We start from the raw sequence: 9,789 nt of genomic DNA, 5'->3' as shown, positions 1-9,789 counted from the left end.
AGTAGAACCAAAAAAAATCTTTCATTTTAATTTTATATATTCGTCCCCTATTAATTATTTACCATATTTCATTTTTGTGAATTTTGTGACTTTAATTTTATTTTCACTCATATTAATTTTGTTTTTCTATGAATTTAATTAATTTTCATATTGAAAAATTTTAAGACTTTCTTAATATTTTAGTAAAGCTAATAAAAATTTATTAACCTTAAAATTTTATTTTAAAAAATTATTTGTATTTATTTAATTCTCATTTTGAAAATTTCTAAAACTTTTGGTGGATTAAAATAAATTTCTCATATTTTTAAATTTTGTTTTAGAAAATTATCACTATTTCTAACCAATCTTTCATAATTGGATTTTTAAATAATTAATTTATTTTATATTGTAATATATTTTTACAACATGGTTTTTTAAATATAATTTAATAAATTAACAAAATAGAAAAACAAATAGATAATTAAAGAATAAAAATGTAAATAAATATAATTCAAAGAAATTTTTTAAAAAAATATTTTTCATTGATGCATTAATTTGAAGTTAGACTTTGATTTAATTAATTTAGACTTGATTTTAAATTTTTATTTGACTAATTATGTGAAATGACATGTGAATGAGACTAAAAAAAAAAGGTCCATTTAATTATATACTTATCTAAAAGACATGCATTTAAGAAATAAAATGATCATGTTTTGCATATTAAACATGTTTCAAATAAAGAATCATGGATTTTTTTAATATATAATTATAAATAAATTATAAATAATTTTTTACATTTTACTTTTATTTTGAATTTTCTTTATTTCATTTCTCCCCTTCTCTCCCCTCTCTATAAGTTGTACCCCTCTCTAGTTCTTCGCAATTCAAATGGATAGTCCTTATTTCTATAATTCGACGATTGGTTGCCATCGCTGCCGACCGCCGCTCATTGACATCAAAATTCCTCAAAAAATATCTCTAATAGTCCTCTTGATCTCTTAAAAAAAAATGTCACACGTGTGACGTAACTAACACTTGACATCTTTATTAACAAAAAATTTGGCACGAGGACCAAAATGTCGTGACTTCATAAAAACGATACCAACAAATGAATTTCTGATAGTATAAAGATCAGAATAATATTTGACTTAAAATTTAAAGATAATGGAACTATTTTTTGTACTTTTTATATAATTGTTAATTTTATCATAGTCATTCAAGTTTCTCAAGCTTTAAGACTTGACCAAAAACTAAGCCCTATAAACTTCCATTCGACAGGAAAAAGAATCATGATACCGTTCGATCGACAAACAAAGGCACCTATTTGATTGGGACTGAGGAAAAAAAAATTAAAGAAAAAACAAAAGCACCCATTATAAGAAATTTGTGCTCAGCATCCCTCTACAGATCCCTAACCCTCAAACAGCCATTATTCTACGGATAAAAGGAAACAAAAATTAAAATCAAGGGAAATAAATAAGTGTCACACTGTCTGCTGGAAATGGTACATATGCCCCTACAATGTTGCCAGATCTTCTGCCTCCTCTTTGTGGAAACTCATGCGTAATTCAAGGAAACAACCCTGACAAAGGATGCCTCATAAGCCATATAAATGCTTGCTGCCACCCAACCACCACCACTGCGAATTACAAATCTTATCTTAAATTTGACGAAAGCCCTCGGCTCAAACCCATTGACGGGCACTGGCCACCAGAGACTCATCAACTCAATGCCAGTTTGCTTTATAGAAAGTAATCAGGTGTCCTCCGGGTTACATCCGGCTCTCCTCTCCTGGGAGCAGGCTCAAACTGCAAGAACAGAATAGTTCTTAAATGTTTATATATGGACGTGCAAGGAAATATACCATCATTTACAATGAAAATATTAAGCAAGCAGAGCGGGTGCGTGTGTGAGAGAGAACAGCTCACCTGAATGAATGTATGACCCTTGCAGTCATCAACTTCCAGGATGGAAGCCATGTTCCCACATCGATAGCAATAATTAGGTGCACTAAATATAGTAACAACCTTTTGTTCCTGTCGAATAAATGGTATCAATTACACAAATCTCATATAAAAACTCAAAATATTCTGGAAAAAGCAGCAAAATAGAGGAAGTACTTACATGACCCCAATTGTACCCTTCCATGACCAGCTGATGAGCCCTAGCAATCAGCTTCAAATTGTTCATATGGTTAAATTGCTCAGATATGTCCTAAAAAAGTCATAAAAATTAGCACACCAAGGGAAGTTAAAAACTTACCATTTGACCACATCTAACAGAAAACAGAGGAATAAAAACAAAAAAAAAAAAAAAAAGGAAGCAAAACAAAAGAATATTACTTGGCCAAAGGTATATCCAGCACCCCTTGGAGAAATACCCCAACCGCAACGATCATCTGGATCAGACCACAATAGATCACACATGGGACCCTCATGAGGGACTTCTTGAACACGGTCAAAATTGCGTATATTATCCAGCGTTTCAATGGATGGAGACAACCCACCATGGAGACAGAAAATTTCAGATTCAACCTTCAAAACAGCAGAAAGTCTGCAGCTAAGAACCATTAAAAAAAACCAAATACAAACATAACAAAACAATACATTTGCCTATAAATGATTTATGGTGTCATAAACTAACAAACTATATCAAAAGTTGGACTAACATCAGCAGAGTTAGCTCAGCTTAGCTTAGCTAGTTGTTTAATCACATATGATCTATAAGAATTGAAGCTTTTAAGTGATGAATAGTGCTGCTAAAATTTCTACTAAAGATTACCAGTGAGACAGAGAATAGAAAAAAAAAATGGAAAGTTATGGGTGTTGGGCAAAGTTATGAAAACAGCATGCCAGAAGTGATGGCAGTTTCTTTAGTTCACTTTAATATCAATCCCTTTATGGTTACAGTTAGAAAGTTGTCATCCCATGGTAAATAAGGGATCTGATAGCCTACATTTATTCCAACTCGGAGGTGAGTGTTGGATAATGGTATGCCTAGGACAATGGTACGTTCAATTTTTTTCTAAGTTTTTCCTTATATAGAGGCTTGGAGCTCCATTCGCATCCATCAGCTATTGAGGTCAAAACCATCAGATATGTCAGACAAAAGCCCTTAATGGAAAATCAAGAGTAACAAGGGAACACTTTCCAAAAGTAGTGCACCATGTTGAAAACAAAATAAAATCAATCACATGTGGATGGCACGTGCTACAAAGTGTCTAAATTACTCAAAGCACACCTAAGTTAATGTCCTAATTTCAAGTAACACAACCTAAAAGCTTTATAAAAGAACATTTCAAACATCAAACTACAAATAATAAGATACTAACCAATGCTGTTAGTGGAAAATAGTCAAACAGATCAGTAAAGATCTTCCAAACGTTGGCATTGCCATACCTGCAGATAAATAGAAAACATATCTTCAAAGAAAGATCAAAAGTTCAATCAAAAAGAAACTTAGTAACCCAAAAAAGTAAATGAATAAACAATTAACATAGGACCAGCATACAACATAGCTTAACAGAGAAAGTAGTTTCAGAGTATTTTAACTACTTAATTGTTTCTGCAAACATAATCAACTCTTATTTTCAGAACAAGAATTACATGTTAAGTGAATCCTGCCTTCTAGCACAGAAAACTTAAGACACCCTTTAAAGTTATGTAACTACATGCAAAACAAGCTTATCCACGGACAACATCGCATTGCCCCAGCACTAATATTGGCATAAGCTACTTTCAAATTCAATGTTTAAACCAGTTCAGAGCCCAATTGTCTCTGTAAGAAAGATAATTGACATGCCACCTAAGCAAAAGTTTAATGAAAATTTGTGTGTTAAAAAAGGAAGATCTGGAAGTCATTGAAACAAAACATCATACATCTAGATCAAAATACTTTTTTAAAAAATTTCTTACATCAACCTGTCCCTAAAATAAATTGATTCTCTTTGTTTTATCTATTTGCCACATTAGATTCATGCATCAAAGCTGCACATCAAGCACAAAATATAACCAGATTACTTTCCCACTTAGTATAATCAAATTAAGGCTTAAGCCTAACGACCTTCAGACAATATATATAAATGAAGAGAACACAGAGGAAAGAGGAAAGATAACGAGCAATATATTATGGTCAAAATAAAGAAATCCAGCCCCAATCTCAACTCTCAAAATGAATGTATTTCTGCATTGGAAATAAGCCTATATAACAAGATTCTAAGATACTCACTTCCTTAAGCATTCATCATAAAAGCCATACACTTGAGTAATCTGCACTTTAAACATAAAACCATTAACAGGAAATAAAACAACCAAGTGGATATAAATAAGTTGCAAAGAAAAATGGAAAACAACAATGACAATCATTTTTTTCGACATGCATTACAGCTTATAAAAAGAACACTAACAAATCATTCCTACTTAATAAGCTCTTACAAGCAATATACATCATGAATAGTCATTTAGAAACATAGCATACCTGACGACTCTCATGATTTCCCCTCAGAATTGTTATCCGTTGGGGGTAACGCACTTTCAGGGCTACCAAAAGCTGAACAGAAGTCAATCATAAACAAACTATAAGTTGCAACCACAACAAAACACAATTAACTGCAATTAATTAAGGTTCTGCACAAAATAATTCAGAGAACAAACAATCACCACAATTATAGCAGTATACTTGAGACTCCACCTTGAGTTCATCAGATTACTTAGGGTCAAAGAAAAAAATCAATTTGTAGATAATAATTTCGTTATTTTAGTGGTTAACTCCCATATATTGTATAATAAAGCTGCATAATAGACACATCAAACAAAATGGTAGAAGTTTGACAAAATGCCATGGATGATAACATATGAAACCAGACAGCAGATGAACTCCAATCTGAAGCAATAAGGAACATTGAATCAACAGACCAATCAAACTTGACCTGACCACATGCCAGTAGATAGAAAAATGTCACCATAAGACAGTTTGACTAACCATGTGATATGCTCAGAGAGAATACGAAGCACATAGATGTATGTGTGTCTTTGCACAGACATACTCCATACATGTACACACACAAAAACACACATTTCTGTACATATGTTTATATGCATGTGTCTGTATGTGCATATATATGTAAATAGATGCATAGATTTACTTCAACAGTGCTTCATACATATATACATACGTACATACACACAAGCATATATATATATATATATATATATATATATATATCAATATGAAACATATCTACATACTAAGATTCGTCAAAACTAGTAAGCATGTGGATCTTTGTGTATGCGTGCATGTGTACACACATCCGCCACCTAAGATGAATAAAAATCTGTCAAATCTGGAGACCTGTGCAAATTCATCATGCAGAAAAGCTAATTAAATAAAAAGAAGTGCAATTAGTACTGTAACCACGACCACCTCAACTAACCCTCCTTTTTTGCAAAATCACTAAACACTTAAATGAACAAAATAATGTAGGTTCCTTGTATAGAATTATCGCTAGTAGAAAATAACACAATCAGGAAAAAGAAAAAAAAAAATCAAACAGTCCAGGTGAAACATATCAAAATCAGGAAATCAAAGATGGTAACCCATACTTACTGTTACAGTTTCAACTGAATAGTAACCACGATCAACATAATCTCCCATGAACAAGTAATTTGTATCTGGACACTGACCATAAAATTTGCAACAAAAACTAAATGTTAAAAAAAAATAACACAGAAAAAAAGCTAAAAGAAATAGGAAGTAGAGGAAAGTCAATAAAAAACAAGCTTAATTGATGAACAAGCAAAGTGTATCAATGCACCAAAATTTTGTTTGAATAGTCAACAAGTGAAACAACAAAATTAAAATCAAATCAAAATCAGAAATTATGTTAGTAATTCAGATTCCTAGTGTACCATGTTACATTACAGGCATTAGTGTTCAAGCTAACACCATCCCACAAAGTAATGAAAATTCTATAGAGCAGAAATATAGTTAGATATGCATGATGGCTGTGCTCATGATTTGTGAATGCTTGTTGAAGACCAGACAAGGACAAAGTACAACATGCATTTCAAATTGTTCACAACAGTTAGCATCACATACGAAATACAAAATAGCAGCCTCTGTCAGAGAATTTACCTTCCCTCCAATTCGAAAAAGTTCTGCAAGATCATGAAATTGTCCATGAATATCACCGCATATTGTAACAGGGCTCTTGACAGGCTGTGTTGCATCAAACAAAAAACCATTCAAGTCATAATAAGCCAACCGCACATGTGATAGGAGAAAGCAATTGATGCATTCATTCAAATAATTGAAAGGCTCCATAGTAAGTCTTAAAACTGGAAGCTTAATAAGATTTTAAGGTTCAAAAGGGGACACCCCAACTGTTAGAACATGAGACTTTCAAGATAGAGATCTTAGGTTCATATCGTGGAAGGGAAGGTTGCGGATTGTGGGATGGGATGGAACTACCACATGTATGTACCAAAAGATAAAATACACGGGACTTAAAGATACTTGATGACCATATCAAGAATTCAAAGAACAGGATAAGGCACAGGTATGAATGCTAACAATTGCAGTATATAGCATTCAAAGTTCTCATTATTTCATTTCCTTTTTTCTTTTCCCTTAGAGTCTATGAACTATAGAGCAAAAAACTTTGAATTATTTCTTTTTTTTATACCTTATCAGTCATCATGTAAAGAAAGCAAAACTTTTAAAACAACAAACTCCATACATTTCTTTTATCAGAAAAAGAAAACACATGTTACCATCAGTAGAAACAAATCTATAGCAGCTTCAATCACAACATAAACCTCAATTAAACCAACTAATTTTTAAACATATATTATCAGTAACAAAAATATAAAAACCAAAAAGCAGGAATTAACGTGCATAAATTCAGAAATTCAATGCTGCCAATAACAAATATAGGCTAACAAAAAAGCAAATCACCACCAAAGATATTATCTTGGGGGAAAATAATAGAAACAAAATTGAAGTGATGACAGGGGCAATGGATGATAAGGCATACCTGAACATTGCTTTCCTCCATCAGTATCTCCTTAGCCTTGTCACATAACACCCTGACCTAATTCATAAAAAGAATTCCACGACAAGATCATGTACACAATAACTTTAAAAAAGAAAAAGGATTATCATCAATAAAGAGAGGTGAGTAAACAATGAGTTCTAGTAAGCCACAAATGACCAAATTAACATACATGAAGGCTTTTAAAAGTTTAGCCTAGTACGAGGTTTAAGGCACACTAAATGCAGCGGGAAAAGAAAATACGCATCCCAATGAAGAAAGTTGCTAATTTCCACAATGATTAATAAAAAATTCAAAACAAAAATTAAATTTGTTATACTTACTAACTCCAAACGTACTTTTTTAATAAACTTTGAAATGTTGACCCCCTCATAGACTAAAATGATCAAGCACTATAGAATAATATTATCACACTCTAGCATGAAGTTCCCTTCACCTCCATCACCACAGGCAATTAAAAATGAACAGTGTGCTCATTTCCTTAAAAAGACACATTAATTTTCTTTTTTTTTTTCTCAATTAAAAATAAATTCCTTGTAAATACAAAAAATCGAAGAATTAAAAAGGAAGCCTACAACCATATGCCCTGGTGCCATCCAAAAGGCACCTTCACACCTAAACACGCAGCTTGTGTACACTAAGAAAACTGTCCAAATAAGATACAATGCTACAGGCAAGAAATAGATTTATCACAACTCAAATTACAGCAGCTTTCCCCTTTAAGAGGGACAAAACTAATCCTATTTGTGCAAATATTGTCAAATCCTTAGTCAGAGAAGCACAATGGAAAACAAATGTATCAAATGACGCAGCAGATAGACATGGAATTGGCCAAACCTGACAAGAAATTTCAGAACATTTCTACCCTCTAACAACATTTCTTGAGGGCATTAATCCTTAGCCTCAAAAACCAATGCTTTAGACAATTGAGCATTGTTACTACACTAGGATAAAATTAAGTAAAATGAATTTACTAATACTAAACCTCCAATTCTATGAAGACTACACATTTGTCTTAGGAAACGAAAGCAAGTAAGAAAATGAATAAACAAATTGCATCAATATTAGTAAAACCAAGCAAATAAATAAATAAACAAATCGATTCCGCAAAGATCCTATCTTGCTTTTGTTTTTTCTGTTCCAGCAGATAAAGTGGATCTGACTAAATATCTAGAAAATACTCAACAAAAAATGGATCGGTGCAAAAAGCCAGAGATCAAGCCGTAAATGAAGAAATTCCAAACAGATCCATTCCGTTTCGGAATGAAAATAAATACCTCTTGCTCCGATAAGGGCTTGCACTGCATCAGCTGAGAAATCTGTTCGTCCAGGTTCCCATGCGAGTTCGAACCCACTGAAGACTCCATCATTCTATTATTATTCTTAACCCTTGATTCCCAAACTTTTATTTTTAGTTTTCTGGAGAGAAAGGAAAATAAAGAAAGGAAGCGGTGGTGAAGACCCCAATGCTTTCGATCACTCACTCCTGTTAACAAATTTAGTTTTCTTTTTGATTGAGTTTTATTTTAAGGAAAAAAAAATAGTTGAGGCCGTTTCAAAAAATGTTTGGGCGGAATTTTGGTGTTGTCGAGTTTAGCGAGTGGAAGTAACGGACCCATCATCATGGAGTAGAAATATGTGGTGGAGGGTTTCAGTCTGACCGTGGTGATGTGATTGCAAGAGGCGCGTGGGTTGGGATCTGCATTCAGGTTTTGATGATTGGTTCCACGGATCTTTGTACTTATTGGGCGTAACAGAAGCTTCGAGATGTCCAAGCAAAAACTTGGAATTTAGGGTAGCATTGGTGACTTCATAAAATCATTATGGTAATAAGAACAGGTAAAAAAAGTTATGGCTTGTTTCCAACCATATATGTCATAATCGGAATGAAAAACAAATTGGGGCTTCTTCGGAGATATATTTGTTTTGTGTTTTATATTTTTTTTCTTTGAAAATTAGAAATAAAATTATGTTTGATAAGTTAATTTTGTTTTAAAAATAAAAAAAAATTGAAAATAAAATTTTGGAGATTGTTGGAAGTGAAAAAACAATGTTTTTAATATTTTAAAAACATTTCTATTGTTGTTTTGAAATATTACCCGGACATGAACAATATCAATTTTAATGTGAAAAAAATGAAAAAACCATCTAAACTATCAATTTTTAGATCCCAACCACTGCCACTTTATAACCCATGTCCCCAGCCACTTCTTCATGTGATCCTTTGTTTTCTTGCATCATGTAACGAAATGTTAATTATCAAATGTGTTTTCAATTTCAATAAAATAAAATAAAATTTTCAAAAATATAAAACATAAAACATGAAATTGACAATAATATCAAACAACCTCTAAGTTAATAGTTAATTTGGTTCATTGTCAAATCAGTAAAATATTTTAAAAATTAGAAGTTCAAACTTTTAAGTTTGAAATATTAATAAAAAAATTCAACTCTAATAATTTAAAAAATTAAACTAAAGTTTTAAGATATATCATAAATTTTAAATTTTAAAATATAAAATTCAAAGAATAATAACTATTGTTAGTTTTAAGTATCCAATTTAATTCATGATGACCAATAACTTTTCATAAAACTCCAATTGTTACCAATATAAAGATCGCATGCATTTCCAAAATAAAGGCTTACTATCAAGATTTTAATAAGAAGACACATTAGCAAAGTTCTCATTTTCATCTTCAAGTATAATTATGTCATCATCATCATTGTATATGTCATCCAAATTCAAATCATCTATATTA

The 9,789-nt window shown here is 31.8% G+C and overlaps 1 protein-coding gene across 3 annotated transcripts; it reads right to left on the bottom strand.

The window, feature by feature from the left end:
- Positions 1 to 1,282: 1,282 nt before the first annotated feature.
- On the bottom strand, positions 1,283 to 8,628 carry LOC111302786 (serine/threonine-protein phosphatase PP2A-2 catalytic subunit). 3 transcript variants are annotated; one of them, XM_022898615.2, is made up of 11 exons: positions 8,308 to 8,628; positions 7,013 to 7,069; positions 6,112 to 6,195; positions 5,584 to 5,655; positions 4,456 to 4,527; positions 4,207 to 4,247; positions 3,311 to 3,377; positions 2,322 to 2,513; positions 2,104 to 2,193; positions 1,908 to 2,015; positions 1,283 to 1,787 (listed from the first exon to the last, which is right to left on the bottom strand). In XM_022898615.2, the coding sequence occupies exons 1-11, from the start codon at positions 8,398 to 8,400 to the stop codon at positions 1,722 to 1,724; spliced, it is 942 nt and encodes a 313-aa protein (XP_022754350.1). In that variant the 5' UTR covers positions 8,401 to 8,628; the 3' UTR covers positions 1,283 to 1,721. The 3 variants fall into 3 exon arrangements, with proteins under 3 accessions (XP_022754350.1, XP_089598972.1, XP_022754349.1); XM_089742846.1 differs by having other exon boundaries at positions 7,013 to 7,064; positions 8,308 to 8,429; XM_022898614.2 differs by having other exon boundaries at positions 1,577 to 2,015; positions 8,308 to 8,542.
- Between the last annotated feature and the right edge of the window lie 1,161 nt (positions 8,629 to 9,789).

The sequence above is a fragment of the Durio zibethinus genome, chromosome 13 (genome assembly GCF_047325235.1).
Source record: "Durio zibethinus cultivar Kanyao isolate XHJ-2024 chromosome 13, ASM4732523v1, whole genome shotgun sequence".
NCBI lineage: Eukaryota > Viridiplantae > Streptophyta > Magnoliopsida > Malvales > Malvaceae > Durio > Durio zibethinus.
This window is presented reverse-complemented; position numbering and strand designations above follow the sequence as displayed.

What these genes read in the sequence shown, in the direction of transcription:
- LOC111302786 (XM_022898614.2), bottom strand. Translation starts at nt 8,400, where the DNA reads ATGATGGAGTCTTCAGTGGGTTCGAACTCGCATGGGAACCTGGACGAA. An exon ending in GAAATCATGAGAGTCGTCAG is followed by an intron (nt 4,248 to 4,455) that starts GTATGCTATGTT and finishes TTTAAAGTGCAG; the next exon opens with ATTACTCAAGTGTATGGCTT. An exon ending in AAGGGTACAATTGGGGTCAT is followed by an intron (nt 2,016 to 2,103) that starts GTAAGTACTTCC and finishes TTTATTCGACAG; the next exon opens with GAACAAAAGGTTGTTACTAT.